The sequence below is a fragment of the Vanessa tameamea genome, chromosome 2 (assembly GCF_037043105.1).
Source record: "Vanessa tameamea isolate UH-Manoa-2023 chromosome 2, ilVanTame1 primary haplotype, whole genome shotgun sequence".
Classification (NCBI taxonomy): Eukaryota; Metazoa; Arthropoda; class Insecta; order Lepidoptera; family Nymphalidae; genus Vanessa; species Vanessa tameamea.
In genome coordinates, this window is record NC_087310.1 from 7,951,239 (window position 1) to 7,967,159 (window position 15,921).

General features: G+C 33.4%; 2 protein-coding genes across 3 annotated transcripts; both read right to left on the reverse strand.

Annotated features, from left to right (window-relative positions):
• Positions 1-1,201: 1,201 nt before the first annotated feature.
• Positions 1,202-5,846, reverse strand: LOC113398972 (acetylcholine receptor subunit beta-like 1). The gene is made up of 9 exons (XM_026637943.2): positions 5,759-5,846; positions 4,764-4,900; positions 4,391-4,545; positions 4,151-4,241; positions 3,666-4,013; positions 3,303-3,496; positions 3,065-3,223; positions 2,687-2,951; positions 1,202-2,615 (listed from the first exon to the last, which is right to left on the reverse strand). Exons 1-9 carry the CDS (start codon positions 5,844-5,846, stop codon positions 2,451-2,453), a joined length of 1,602 nt encoding a protein of 533 aa, XP_026493728.1. The 3' UTR covers positions 1,202-2,450.
• Positions 5,847-6,625: 779 nt separating this feature from the next.
• On the reverse strand, positions 6,626-13,927 carry Nachralpha7 (nicotinic Acetylcholine Receptor alpha7). 2 transcript variants are annotated; one of them, XM_026637919.2, is made up of 11 exons: positions 13,493-13,927; positions 11,538-11,677; positions 11,008-11,052; positions 10,767-10,876; positions 10,231-10,411; positions 9,979-10,054; positions 9,697-9,891; positions 9,417-9,613; positions 9,086-9,297; positions 8,688-8,790; positions 6,626-8,600 (listed from the first exon to the last, which is right to left on the reverse strand). In XM_026637919.2, the coding sequence occupies exons 1-11, from the start codon at positions 13,569-13,571 to the stop codon at positions 8,448-8,450; spliced, it is 1,491 nt and encodes a 496-aa protein (XP_026493704.1). In that variant the 5' UTR covers positions 13,572-13,927; the 3' UTR covers positions 6,626-8,447. The 2 variants fall into 2 exon arrangements, with proteins under 2 accessions (XP_026493704.1, XP_026493703.1); XM_026637918.2 differs by having other exon boundaries at positions 9,053-9,297.
• Positions 13,928-15,921: the final 1,994 nt, after the last annotated feature.

Here is a 15,921-nt window from a genome sequence, read left to right on the forward strand (position 1 = left end):
TTCATTGAATGGTTTATTGATGATTTGAATTGTCGAAGTCCATACTGAAATGGGGAAATGTTTATTTGTTTCTATATATCATCTATTTATTTTACTTAAATTTTTTCTAATATTTTGCAAAGGTTTCATGCATACATATATCCCTAGATATAGGTCAATAACTTAGGTTTTTAGGCTTTTTACTTTGTTAGACTTTAATGTTGGCTCAAGTAAGGTTTTTTCCAGCTATCTGGAAATACCTTTTTTCTCATATAAGTATAATTGTAAAATTTAAGTAAATACTCAAGTCCATTGACGTGCAAGTGACAGGTTAGATATATTATCTGGTCCTGGATTAGCGTCCTGGACTAGCGGTAGTGTTGTTTAACAACAGTTCGTGCATTGATAATAATCTTTATTAATTGGATTTGAGTTACCTATCATAAATATCGAAATTCATTTAGTTTTTTTTTAATTTTATTTTCTGTATTTTTATGACAATTAAAGTGATCATCATAATTATCATAATAATTATATCAAAAGGCTGTAGTTGATAAACAGAAGCGTATATGTACCGAGCGAATATTTCTGAATAGATTACGATGTTGGATGATACCCAATTTTCCTAAAACCTCTCTCTACTGTCTTTGAGGAGACTTCATAGTAAGTTATCTTTTTCTTATATTCAATTTTGTATATTGAAGTCGAGTCATTCTTTAAAAAGTTTTAGAGCCTTTTTCACAATAACAGATTCAAATTAGATGTTTAATTACTTAAGAAGACGATCATCATTATATATACAAATGTATTTTAATATAAACATGCTTTTCTTGTATCTAAAGTTATTAGTCAAGGTTTTTTTTATTATATAAAAGTTTTCAGAATAACAATTCCATTTTCAGAAGTATGAAAATATATAAAATTATTCTAACAATTATTAGAAAGATAATATAATACAATAAACGCAGATGCCCATGTGGGGGTAGACTTTTTCGGATTACGAGGTCTTTCGTGCCCAAGGAGTTCAGGTAGACTTTTCCGCGACGGTACTCTTATGATACAATATAAAGGGGTCTTTCCACCATCTCAATTCTAAATATAAAATATTTTTAATTAACAATGTTTTGTATTGGTTCAGATATTAACTGTATTTATCCTATTTTACTATGTATAGGAAAATCAAAGATACGTTTGACGCAGCTCAATAAAAAAAAACAACGTATTAAAGTTATTTTATCTATTGTTAATTTATAAAACAATGTTCGTAATGTGTTTGTTAATTTATTTATAAATAAGAACAAGCCTTTCAACATTCTCAACGAATACTGTGAATTCGTATTGAAATATATTTTAAATGGTGTCTACTTACATATATATCAATAAATTATTTGGAAGATTCTTCTCACAACAAATTATTCTAGACATAGACTAGATATAAGTTTTTTATTACAACACAGTCACCATATCTGTACACCTCGCTGGAATGTAGGTATTCATTTAAAAAATAATATAATTTGTAAATAAGATTGTGTTATTTATTTTCCATCAAATATTCATTACAAAACAATATTTCTAGTTATGTTTGTTTCTCGCAACGCACCAGAACGTCGATATGACGTCATCGACGCCGGGTGCACAGATGCTGTGACCGGGTTGTACATTTACATTGGCATATAGGTAGTCGTATAATATGCTTCATTAATTTTATATGATTTTTTAATTAAGTTAACATTATTAAGTCGAAGATTAACGACGACTTGTGTATAAAATAAAATAACTTAAGAGTAATTAGTTCCTAGTATTGTATAATTTTGTCGATCGAATTGAATTTTGAAATTTATAAAACGAATATATAGAATTCATAGTAAGGGGCAATCAATTGAAGAATTTAATGTGATCAATTTAAGAATCTGGTATTACCTATACATTTGTGATTAAATTATCCTAGGACTTAGGGTAATTACTTAAGAATACAGAATTTAGTCGCTGATGATATACAAAATTACATAAAAATTCATTTATTTCATTAATATTGTGCTTTTATAAACATCGAACACAGCCATTTTATAATTCTATCAGTAGGTATTTCTTAATTTAAGCTACGATTCATTAAGGTTATAGCATATTTTCTAAAATCTAAGACTCTAATACAGTAGTCATGTCTCAACTTCTGTTTTTTATTTAGCTGAGCAATATATGAGCCAAGAAGACCTTATATTAATGGTAAATATTGAACCCTCTAATTTTTTTTTATTACTATGTTTTTATTTAAGCCTCGTAAACCGCCTTTGAACATGATGTTAAAAGCAGTATCTAGTACGCTAAATCGTAATTCGTATTATATTCGTAATAAATATTTATGATTTGAACAGTGTCTGTAATATTTAACCTTGTTAGGAAATAATTGTTTTAGAAAGATTATAGGTAAATCATATTTCTATCATTCACAATCTATAGATGTGCAGTAAAGCTTATTTTCCTCTGTATATTTCAATAATCCTATCTTGATCGACATATTCAAAGATATGAGGCGCGTCCATCAAAATCCCAACAGTTCCAGCAGTAGTTACAAAAAAGAAAATGTAAAGCTGCAGTCGGTCGATCACCATAGCTACGTATTTCCAATCTTCTCGGGTCTGAAAACAATTTACATTAATAAAATATATTACAAAATGGGACACTACTCGCCGTTGAATAAAGTTTTTACCTGAATATAAAGATCTTCATTTCGTAAGTGTTCTGCTATAAATTCCACTGCTTCGGTAGCCTTTGCTGCTTCGGGAGACAACAGTAAAGAATCAGAACTTTCTGATTCTCGTCTTTCACCAAGTCCGAGACCGCCAAGGGCTCCTAGTCCACCCAGTGCGCCAACCTCACCCCCTCCACCAGATGCTCGATTTATTTTGCAGTTAGGGTGATGCAGATCAGATAGTTCCATTGCCTCCATTTTACTTTGTTTAGCTCCAATCGCACTGTTTTAATATATAAAATATAATTATTAAACATATTATTTTAAAAAGGGTTTCGATATTAATACATTAAACAAATTGTTATCGATTGCTTTATATTGGTAACTTAATCGTACCTTATATGTTTTGGTAAATCGTGAGGAGCCGCTGCATGTGGTGGAGCTCCCATTCCTGGCATTTCCATCATCCAACGCAGACGAGTTTTACGTGGTCGACGCATGAGTAGCGCCGCTGGTAAATAGTGCAAAAAAACACTTCGGATCCAAAGTGGCATTCTAAAAACATATAAATAAGACCATAGACTAACTAAGTACATCTGAGATTTTATACGTGACGTGATAAAGAAAGTAATACCTATGTGTCCTAGGTCCTCTGAAGTTCCAGTTAATTATTATAACAGTTACAAGAATACTGACGGTATTCATTATGAATGTAAACAGGAGATATTTTGCGATGAGTGGCAGCACCAGAGATGTCGGTGGAAGAATTTTTGATACCAGAAGTAGAAATACGACCAGTGACAGCAAAATGCTTATGCCTAATGTTACCTGAAATGATAAAGACTGACTGTCTTAAAAAAAAAGATGAATGTATAAATCCAAATCTTAAAACTAAGTATTGATACAATTATATATGTATATAGTGTAAAAATATACTGAAGGAGTAATATGTTTTAGGAATAATATTGGAAAATAAGGGGACTTAAAATTTACTTACTTTTTCACCAGCTTCAGCGGGCAAGTAGAAGACAAGAACACAAAGGAATGATATCAAAACAGTTGGTAAGATTAAATTAACGGTGTAAAACAAAGTTTTCCGTCGAATAATTATGTAAAAGGTTATATCCGTTTCAGTGGGGTGGTTTCCTTCATATATATTCAAATACGCTGGTACTTCGATGATGTCCCAAGTACCAGATTTCCAATAATCTGACAGATCAACAAAGTTTTTGTTATTGTACAATGCAAGCGATACTTGATCACCATTGAAAGTCCACGATCCAAACTTCATGATGCATGTTTGTTGGTCAAACGGAAAATATGTTACGTCGATGGTACATGAACTCTGTAAATGACATTGTTTTATGAATAGTATGCTTTACTCTTAGAATATTAAAAAATACTATAATTCAAAATCCCTTGACGTAACGTTTTATTATATAATTATAATTAAGTAAAAATTTCCAATATATTATTTTATACCTGATAAATGGCTGGCGGAACCCAAAGAACTTCTCCGTTTGGATAAATTAAAACATTAGATTTGTATCGTACTTCATAATTGCCATCAGCGCTGTGAAATTGTAACAATTGATTATTATGTACTTTGAGAAATATAATTTATAAGCTTTTGTTTATAAAAAAGAGTAGAAGTTTCAATGCATTAATAACTATTTAATAATTGATTAATGAAAAATAATATATGTAAAAATGGACGTTTACTTGTTAAAGAGCACGATGTCTGGTTTCCAAACTTTGTCAGGGGGAAGTCTTAGCACGCCTATGCCTCCATAATCTGCCTCGTCCCACATGAGCTGATAATCCATCCAAACAAGCCGTAACCATACGTTCGATTTCATAATTTGATTTTTTTCGTTCTGAAAATAGCATAAAATTAAAAACCTCCACGAATTAAATTATTAGATACTAAAGTAAATTAATAATTTATATCCGTGAGTTAAAACTATATTCATATTTAGAACCAAAATTATATAAAACCATCATTGGTAAGCGTTTTCAAAAAAAATTGCATATCTGTATTGAAACCAAATTTTAGTATATCAATTTAGAAAATGTAATTATTATTTTAACTTACGACATTAATAAGCTGTACAAAGGCTAGACCAAATCGAACATCGACTTTTTGTGTCATATTTTGTACAGGTCGGATGAGTTTGTTGTAACCTCGGAACAGGTCTCGGACTAATCGCTCTTCGTCTTCTGAACACCATCCTATATAATACAAATAAACTTTTATAGTAACAAGAAATTAAAATAATATTAATGAGTTAATTTGTTATTATTTATGATTATAAATTATATGACGTATCACAAAAAATCTACGTTGCATTAGCATCTATGTCAAATAAAAATACTCGCTATTTGTTTATGCGCTCCTCAAGCAAAATGTCTTGAATGAGAGATACGGCTTTTTAATTTCTTTGTAGGTTCATTGATTATTTTAAACTGTATCTTATAAAAACTGAAAGTTAACCCACTATACAATAAAAGATAAACAATTGTTGCATATAGTCGTGGTTATAGCCACGCAAACGAATACACACATTAAAAGATAAGCCACACCTTTTAGGAACATCAAATTTAATCTATATTCTAATGTTTGATTCTTCAGACAAGCGCTAGGTAGGTACTACGCTGATGCTGCAGCCGCGATCAATAAGGACCACTTCGCGAGATAAGCTTTATAATATATTTATATTCATCGCATCATCGAAAAATGATTAAGATTAAATTAAAATCGTCAATTTTGGCGATTTAAAAACATCTTTGGATTCAATTACTAAATTGACTAAATTAATGCAAAAAATAAATTAAAAAAAAACAAACACTGTTGTTACCATGCATTCTATATTTAAATGAAGTAGACAGAACTTTACAAATTTGATAAAAATATATTGCATTTTTTGAAATATACAATTATAAAATATTTTTTTAATTATATTATTGTGAGATTTTTTTTTCAATTAAAGACAAATTATCACTTGATCGATCGTCGAAAAATGTTTATTACAGATAATATTTTACATGAAATATATTTTTTGCGGTTATTAAGTAATTTTTATCGCGTACCTGAATAAAGTGCTGCAAATAGAGCGATGGCTAACAGGGGTGCGCGCGACCCTGCCGTCATGGCGGCGGCCACTGCCGCACGCGGCATGCATGGCCCCGCGCCGCGCCTCACGCCCGCGCCCTACGCCCGAGCCGCCACCGCCCGCCCCACACAACTTTACTTTTAAGAACACATTCAAACTCAGTGCCTATATTTTGTCATTTACGATATCAATATTTTCAATATTAAATTATTGTAATATAGAAGCATACAAATCAATCCCTTCTAACACAGCTTGAATATGTTACTAATTGCTTTACTTTTGCGTAATTACTAATATTGATTTAAAATTTTGAACAGTAAATGTAAAACATATTACATGCCTAAATTGAACATAATATGTTATTAATGAACTAAACTTTCTTATTTATTATATGCCTATAATATTTTCATTTTATATACCAATAATATTTAATTATATATCATATTTTTTATCTTATAAATCAGTATCAGTATAGAATTCGATCATGGATGGATTTGCAGTGTAATTTATAAAGAAATGTTATTTGTTTATGTATAATAAATTTTAGTTATTTTTGTCATATAATTGGATTTTTAAAGAAAAGTAATCATTTTGTCAAGGGACAAATATTAAAATCCCTCAGAGTCTAGTGTAGTAGTCGCAGAGAAATATGCCTTAGTCGCTTCAGCAGTCTCAATGTGCGCATGTGCAAGTATCCCTCGGGATATCATCGATTGTCTACAACTACTCAGGCTGCTCCCAAAAATCCGACTAGGAATATATAGGTCAGGGCGTATTTGCGCATATTGACTTAGTAATAAGAACTGTAAAGGTAACTAGAAGAAGTTTAAATAAAAAACATATATTTTCATTCGTTTATATTTAATAAACAAAGTGCAATTCAGAGTATTAACCCTAACAATTGAACAAATTACGGGGACAAACATCGTCCCAACGCCGACGTGGATGCGGCGCATTACTGCACTATCCAGTACAAAGATAGTTACTGCAACCAACAATTAGATAAATAATGCGCCTTATCCTCCGCACGGCACTCCACGACCATAAGATTGAGGAGATCAGGTCGTATAACAATAAATAAATAAAGATAATTTAGAAAACACTGGCGAATAATCACATCCGCTCCGCAACTTCCAAAGGAACGTCTCTGATTATTAAAAAGCATAACCTCAGACAAGGAAATCATCATCTAAAGGAGGACTGCGAGGGTACAATCGACACGGTTTATGAGTGTATCCGCGCAGCTCCAGCAATTCGTTTTATGTTTTCCTTTTAGGAGGTGTACAATGTTTTCGAAAACAATAGTAATAAGTAAGACATTAAATGATTGATATAAATTGGATGACATGATATAATAAATTAACTTACAGTGATTCTATCAAATCGACTGGTTTTAGGGCCTTAACTTTTGAGAGGTAACTTAATAATTGAGATTTGTAAAAAATCGATGTTTGGTATTTTTCTGTCGCTGGTATAAAGACATCTCAGTATAATAAAAATCACAAACGGATATATTCCGATTTTTTGTAGATAACCTTGAGAAGTGATCAAAATAATGTGAGATATGAATCCATTGTTCATCGTCTATTTTAAAGTATGGATACCTATATACTCTTTTGTATACTTTTTAACTGAGAAGCTTTAAAAAGCTACATCGTTTCAGTGTTATGATTGTATCGATAGAAGTACAAGGTACAAACGTGATATCACCATGTAATGTAATAATGTAATTATTTGTATAAGTTATTCCGAAAGACCAAAGTATGATTTTAATAAAATAATACTTTAACTACAACTTTTAACGAACGTTTTATTAAGCTATAGCTTTGGATATTTTACCATTTATAACAATATCGACCCGTTCACAACGAGGCATATCACAACCTGTACCAATTGAATCAACATTGTTTGTAAAGTTCTATACTAGCTACTGACTCAAATACATCTGAAAATAAAGTTAGGGATCATAACCACGATTCACGGAATCGAACAAGAAGGAAAGAAAGGGCGATTGCTCCACTGCCCAAATCCTAAACTGTACATAAATTTTAAGATTTGAGAAAGATCTAACAGAGTTTAAATTTTAAATGCGACAGGTCGTTCAACGGTAAGAAGGAAGACGTTTTTGTGCTACAAATTTCAGAATTAACCACAATCATAAATTCTAGACCAAAATGGCGACTATTCTAGCGTGGATTACTATAATAAGCCCGGTCAAGTGCCAGTGTCATACCACATTTATTGCAATGTTAGTCATTTAAATACAATTTTTCTTACGAAAAATGTACCAACGTTTAATACAATTTATTTTAACTGAAAATTAATGTTTTGACTTGCATATTAATAGTGACTGTATGAGACAAGATGTTATAGCGTCTCTAAGTAAATTTATCAGTCGTTAATTTTTGGAAGAGCAAAGACTAAGCCGCTGAAAGAGAGGCCTCAAAGATAAAAGGACAAGAGACAGAATAGGCAGTATTTGGTTCATGCACAGGGATGGCAGTCAGCGGTAACTTATCACTATAGGGGGGCGTGGGCGACGAGGCAAGCGGCGGCAACTCCAACGTCGCAGCGTCGGCGCCCAAACCTCTTCACACATCACAACTTAATTTATATTCGCGGTATCACAGAACGTTACGCATGCGTAGCCGCAAGCGGGCGGGTCGCTACGACACCATGATGTGGGGTGCGGACAGTAGCACGGCTAGCGTGGCAATGATTGTGAACAGGGTAAAGATAATAAGGCACAGTCTGTCCACGACCATGGCAGCGAATTTCCAGTCGCGCGAAATGTCCGCATCTTCGTCTTGCTTGCGCATCTAAAACAAACATACATTTAGTATTATTTCTATTTGGAAATAATTCTGTAATGAAAAGGAATATGTTATATATTTCAAAATATGCACCTGATCTGTGATGACTCGAAGCTCTTTAAGTATGAGAGAGAGCTCGTAGTCGACACCGAAGCAGCTATGCGCCGCTAGACCCGCGCCATTTTCTTCGCCACTCCTACGAAATTAAGACTTTGTACTCTCTAAAAATATTTGCAATCTAATCTACGGGTTCGGCAAAGGGAGTATTGGGCGCTACGGGAATAATGCTGATTCGTGTCAAGAAAAGACCCAAGACTCAGAGAATTTATCTAAATTAAAAAATATGTGAATTAAATTGTGAACTTAGATGAGTTTAATGATGTTTTTGAAGCTGTTCGGCCGGGTTTGACTGCGGAACGTTCGAGGCAGGGGTGTAATATTGTAACCGTGCTATTTACGGCGAGTAGTGTTCGTGTAGATCGTCGAGGGACCTGTAGTATCGGCAGCAAGGCGGCTGCTGCGCGTGGGTATGTCGAAAGTCGTCGTCGATGTCGAGCACGTTAGCTAGTAGCGATTTCGAAGAACGCTCGCGCAATTCCAGATCTGGAGGAGGAGGGGCGCGAGCGGGTGGCGGCGTGGCCGCGTCACCTGGTCGTGACATACGAAGGATCCAAGGCAGCCAGTAGAGGAATACACATCGGATCTACGCAATTTAGAATAAAATTAATACGAGTTATAAGCTAATTAAAACGTGTTATAAGCTATATAAAAAAATATAATCCCTTAAATATGTATGTATAGATATTAGTAGTTGATACATACCCAATCGCTCATCACGTGTGTATCTGAGTGTCGGTGGTGGTAATTAAGAATAAGGATCGTGGATACGACCGAAGAAGCCACCATAAACATAATGCAATTAAAATATGTGCCCAATAGTGGAACAGCATCTGATGTCGCTGGCATGGTTTCCGCTACCATATTCAGAAACACAGTTAGGGACAGCAGAATTGTAACACCTGTTCAAAATGAATGAATTAGTCAGTTTTCGAGTTGGATGTTATATATGTACATATATAGTAAGGTTACAAATAATGCATACCTAATGAAAGCTTTTCTCCGGAGTCAGGTGGTAAAGTAAAACCCAGTAACGCCATTGAGGCAATGAGCACGCATGGTACGATAAGATTGAAAAAGTAGTATAAAGTTTTTCGCCGAATTACCACCGCGAACGTTATATCGATGTACGGCTCGGGACAACAGTTATAGTATATTTCGTTACGCTTCCCTGGTACTCCTGTATAGAAATGAGTCATTCATATAAATATTTATAAAGTTAGTTCCTATTAAATCATTAAATATTCATCATTATAGCGAACAGTACCTATAAGTTCCCATTCTCCATTTGTAACAAAACTACTTATATCTCCACCTCCTTCGTCTTGTAGTTGAAGATCCAGCTAAAACAAGAAAAACTGTAAGGCAAGAATTTTACATTTCTTTGTCGGATCGTAAATGTTTTATTCGATAAATATCAAGACCTGATAAATGTAGTAAACTTTATTGGATATCTCTAAGAATGGAACAACAAAATAATTTAATATATTTCGATAAAGAATTAAAAAGTAACTCTTACTTGGTAACCATCGTAAGTCCAGCTTCCAAACTTCATTTCACATCTTTGATCGTCGAAAGGAAACCAGGTGATATCTATTTTACAAGTACTTTTAAATATTCCAGGTGGTACGTATAGACATGAGCCGTTGTTTCGCACAACCACGTTGGTGGGGTAAGTACTGTCGAAGCCTTCATCTGCACTGTTTTATTAAAAACATGTTTTTTTTTAAATTGCAACATTTGTATTATATTATATCATATGTATATTTGTACAAAATATTGTTATTGTTGTATTATGATCTTTTAAAACGTTAGCTACCGTTGTAGTTGGTATAAATATGTGACAAATGAAACCAAAGGGAAAAGACTAAACAACCATCTTGCGTATCTTGTATCGTCGTGGCCAATAACAAATAAAACACTTCGTGTGGGCACACGTATTACATCAGAGGTTACTTCCAATACGGTGGGCAGTGATTGTTGTTTCCAATTACAGCTGACATTTTTAGATTAAATTGTAATATTTCTAATTTAAATTGTCTATCCTTTATTTACCTGTTGTACATAAGAACATCTGGTTTCCATAATCTATGTGGCGGAACTCTTAAATCTTTGACTCCGCCGAAGTCTGAAGTGTTCCATCTTAAGTTCATATCATTCCATTCCTAAACAAAATAAGTTATATTTTTTTTCGGTTGTAAATATTTATTGGATTTATATGATATATTTTATTTATATTTAAAGTTTTATTAGCACGACTTTATTTATAGGATGAGTTTATGGCCACAATACTTACTAGTTTAAGCCAGATGTTAGTTATAAGTAGCTGGTTCTTTTCATCCTGTGAAAGATTATTTAATTAGAAGATTTTAAGTTTAGCATTAGTTTATTATTTAGACATGAAGCACGCTTAATTATTTTATAAATATTTACTGCATTAGGCGAGGTAATAAAAGGAATAAAAATACATTTACTCAAAGAAATACATACATATTATTACAAAAACAATACGCTAAACTTTATTTTTAAAAGCATTTTGTACGGGTTGGATAAAATTAAATATTATGATTTGTATATTACGAACCATTTTATTTTTATAGTATGTATGCAATGGTGGTTTGATTTCAAATTTAAACAACTCACATACATGTGAGGATATTTAAATGTTTTATTTTATTTATCGTGTAACATTATGTGTGTGATAATTATGATTAGAAAATATACCAATTTGTATTAAAGATGTTTACTTTAATCTGTAAATGATTATTTAGAGGATTATACGTATTAGGAAATGTATATATATACATATATGTATAAATATTTTACCACGTCTATGATCTGCATGAGCGTGAGGCCGAAGGAGAGCTGGAGCGGATCGCTCTCGTTAACCACGGGCCGCTCCAGCACGTTGTAGTGGTCTAACAGATGGTGTAGCAGCCGCTTCTCGTGGTAGCCACAGCGAGCCTCTAAAAATGCATAACGCTTTAGAGACACTGAATATTAACTGATCAAATATAAACAATACATGTAATCGATATACGCAATTTATTGCACATCTATTTCGAATGATATATGGTTTTTCTTTGTCCTGTATAATGAATATTAAAATGTACATACCAAAATGTTCAGTTTTAATTTTGAAAAAACAAAAAAGATTTAACCTGACATTGAATTATTTGTTCCAATCTTGCTTAATAGCAATCCATTTTTGTTAATACAAAAATGGATAGATCAATAAAGAAATAAAGGATATGCCGTAAAAATATCACTGAATAAATGACTGTGCTGTATGTGTTAGTCAGACATAAAACAAGCAACTTTTAAACGGAAATTGGAAACTGCTCTATACAAGGTGAAAGAAAACGCTTTGCTATCTTTGACTTGACCGGTTTTATAACATGTTTCATGTAAAATGTAGAAAAGACAAATCGGAATACAACAATGTACATTGGTTTTTCCGTTCTGCTTTCTTAGTAAAAATGAAACAACGATATTTTAAATAAAAACAAACTTTATGACTTTTTTTAAAAAAAATAAATGTTGTAAGTTGGTTTTCACGAAATTCAACTTTTATTTTCATTTTAAAATGGTATAAGACAATTTTGGTATAATTATACTAAATAAAATTACGACCAATTGTAAAAAACCCGCATTTAATTGTAAAGATAATAAATAAATCATACTAGAAAATATTCTTATACGTCTATAAAGAAAAGCATGCAATAAGTAATTCAAATGGTTTGTTCCATATCAATAATTTTTTTATTAACATTATTATTAAAAAAATAACAATAATTTAATGTTTAAAAAAAAATTAAATTAGTCGCGTGATTTATATTTCTATATATTAATATGTATATTATTTATTGCTTTAACATTAAATAACTTTTGTGGACATGATAAAACAATTTCAATTATAAAAAGTGCCATTATTGACGCTAGTTGGGGCCACTATTAACCCCAAGGTACGTACATCGTTACTCGAGCGATCTCGCGAACTCTCTCATACATGTTACGTTATCAGACGATAAACGCTCTCGAGATTGCCTCCAATAAAATGCCACCGCTTAAAAGCACATTCTTTTGTGTGGAATTTTCCCCTCTTATGTTTCAACGGGCAGAGATCTTTCATGGTTTTTCGGTACTCGACTAAGCGTTTGTAGGCGGACTTAAATGTGCTAGACGTGGGTGTAGAAAATTCTAACACGAATAGATAAAATGGGATACTTTATTCGTCTTTGAAGAACGTGCATTAATTATTGTCTATACATAGCAAAGTTTTACCTAAACTGATCTGGTCTTATTTTTTTTTATTATTCATTTATGCTTACTGTCGAAGTTACTAAGCTTATAAAATATTTTATATAGGCATATTAAATAATTGAAATTAAAGACTGATTTTTATTACGTTACGTGATTTTTATTATTTATCTTGAAATTATTTAGTAACTTAAAAGTTTTTAAAAAAAATGAAATAAAATATTCATAAATACATCACATAAATAAGTTATATTTCTCTATAATAATAGATCTGTTTAAATTTTTTACATTTCTATAGTGACTAATGTAAATAATGATTGCAAATATAATGGAAGGATAGCAGCAACATAAAATAATTGTGTTGAAAACTGTTTTTGCTTATTTAGTAATTTACTTTTATATATTTTTGTTTTAAAACGAAAGTTTTAATATTTTAAAGGTGCAATTATTAATAAACTACATGAATATGGGAATAAAATACTCGTGGAGGCGGATCGTGGAGGGTAGGCATTGAGGCTTACCCCTCGGCCACAGCAGGCCTAGCAGCAGCAGCAGGCCCGCGGGCGCCGCCAGCAGCGAGCGGCGCGCCCGGCCGGCCATGTCAGCGCCGCGAGCCCGCGCCGCGCGCCGCTGCGCCGCCGCGCCGCGCCATCATCCGCCCGAGCCTCGATCCGCGACACCCGCGACACCGGCCCCCGCCTCCCTTCGCCGCACTCCTGCCCCTCTATTCCGATCCGTCGAATACGATCAGCTTAAAAAATAATTCTGTTGTGGTTTTCATAAATCAAATTTTCTTCAGGACCGCTCGCCGACGGCCACGCGTGCCGTCCGATCCTCGAGCATTGCCGACTACGCCGCCGCTGGGTCTGTCGAGTTACGTTGTGTTTTTAAGCATTGTTGTTCAGCGGAGTGCGGCCGACCGTGGGGCAGCGGAGCCGCCGGTGTGCGGACTGGCGGAGGTGCCGCAGGCGCGCAGTCGCATCGCCGCGCCGCCGCCGCCGCCCATTCACGCGCTGCGCGCCTCGCTCCCGTCGCCCGCCCGCCCTTAGCCGTTTCTTGCAGCCGCAGCCCACACGCCTGCACGCTTGTTCCAACACTCCTTTCGGCCTCAATCTAATTATGTAAATTTTGTCCCTTTTCGGAATCTGTCTGCTTGTTTTGGGGTTTGGCATTGAAGTGAATAGAATTATATTTTAGTGATACATTGTATTATATTTTTATCGAAAAGTCAACCGCAGAGTTTTAAACTGAGATCCATTACCTTCCTTATTTCTTTCAATAACTTGTTTGAGCCCTTATTGACTTTTTAAATAAGTAAATTTATCAATGATCATTTATTTAAAGTAATAAATATAGGTAGTATATAGATAGGTATTATTATTGTCCGCGAAACTTTGTTATTTATTTTAAAACTAAAACTTAATTTTAATTTAATTTTTCTTAAAATTAAAAGTATATGTATATATAAATATTAATTTTAATAACTATACAATAAATATAGAATCATTGTCACAGTAGTAATAAATATAACGCTTACTATAAGTTTTGTTAATTATAATATAATTTTACACAAAAATATGTTTACGCATATAAAATTATGAAGGTACTCAATGAGGCCCATACTTTTTAACAGAACGTTAAAGCTTCTAGGTATTTTGAACCTCGTTAAGATGCCTAGTAAAAATGAAAACCGTAAACCACATTCATTCCAATCAGTCACGACTTTAATGGGGTTAAGAATGAGATGAGCTTTCGAATTCCGACGATTGCAATTTCGAGTGTTGAATTTTGTGGTTGTGTCGAGCGGAGAATGCGGGGCCGCGGTGCGGGGATGCTGCGCGGCTTGCGATCAATGAGGGACACTGCCCTACCTCGCTCCCTTCTCCCCTCATCCCCTTTCTGCAACCTAGTACCACGAACCGACTTTACTAATTCGCACATTGACTCTAAGTTCGCTTTACCATCGCAAATATTATTATCATGATATTCATTCATCAATGAATAACAATCTTATACACAATCTTTATCTATTATTTTTTTAATTGTGAGTCTTTGTTAAATATTAATCGCAACTTAACATTAGAAATACCAAAAACATTTTAACCATTACTTTTGTAACGTGGCGAATAAACTAAAAACAAAATGTATGTGAGAGGTACATAACTTTGCTTAAATCTTCTACACTATGCCTAAAAGTACCGACGGTAAAATTGATCAAGTACACCAACTTACAGTGACGTATACGAGGCGTGATGATTTAAAAATATCATGATTTTCGATCATAATAATTAATTCATGAATTATATGAGAAACGAATATATTTATATTCTGTGACTGGCTATGAAATTGTGCGGTATAATAGCTACCTATACCATGCGATTCCATTAATGGTAATGTCGGCAATAATTAATTAAATCTGCTTTCAATGAGGAGTAGAACAATGCTATATTCGGTTCACGATCTAGTTCAAAGCTTATTGGGCGGTTTGAATATGGTATAATATGGTAAATGTGTTAAACCAGGAAGTTTACGAAACTCAGTGAAAGCGATCTAGGAGTATGCTGAATAGAGTACTAAGAACAAAGGAAGTTCATTTACTAGAAACTAGGCGGAATAAAGAACACCTATAAGTGAAATGGCAAAGTTGACGTTAAGATTTAACTATACGAAATCTCCTTAATAGTTGCGCGTGGGCACGAACAAATGACAAAGTATATTATTTTTTAACTTTCACACAAAAAATATCTTGCATATTATCGTATTATATTATAATATCTTTGTTAAATTATTTTGGATCCATATGGCGCGCCATCTGACACGGTGTGATGGAATGTGCCACATAAGTTTTTCAGAAGCATAATCTAGGTTTAATTTCCATATTTTGAGATGATTTCTGTCAATAAATTTTTAATAGTAGCCCGGAATTCGGGATGCCCTATAAGTAAAGGAA

Excerpts from the sequence above, each read along its gene's own strand:
- LOC113398972 (XM_026637943.2), bottom strand. The coding sequence starts at position 5,846 with ATGCCGCGTGCGGCAGTGGCCGCCGCCATGACGGCAGGGTCGCGCGCA. Across the intron at positions 4,014-4,150 it reads TTCCGCCAGCCATTTATCAG|AGTTCATGTACCATCGACGT; the intron begins GTATAAAATAAT and ends TGTCATTTACAG. Across the intron at positions 3,224-3,302 it reads AGAGGACCTAGGACACATAG|AATGCCACTTTGGATCCGAA; the intron begins GTATTACTTTCT and ends ATATGTTTTTAG.
- Nachralpha7 (XM_026637918.2), bottom strand. The coding sequence starts at position 13,571 with ATGGCCGGCCGGGCGCGCCGCTCGCTGCTGGCGGCGCCCGCGGGCCTG. Across the intron at positions 10,412-10,766 it reads GATGTTCTTATGTACAACAG|TGCAGATGAAGGCTTCGACA; the intron begins GTAAATAAAGGA and ends TTAATAAAACAG. Across the intron at positions 9,298-9,416 it reads CACACGTGATGAGCGATTGG|ATCCGATGTGTATTCCTCTA; the intron begins GTATGTATCAAC and ends TAAATTGCGTAG.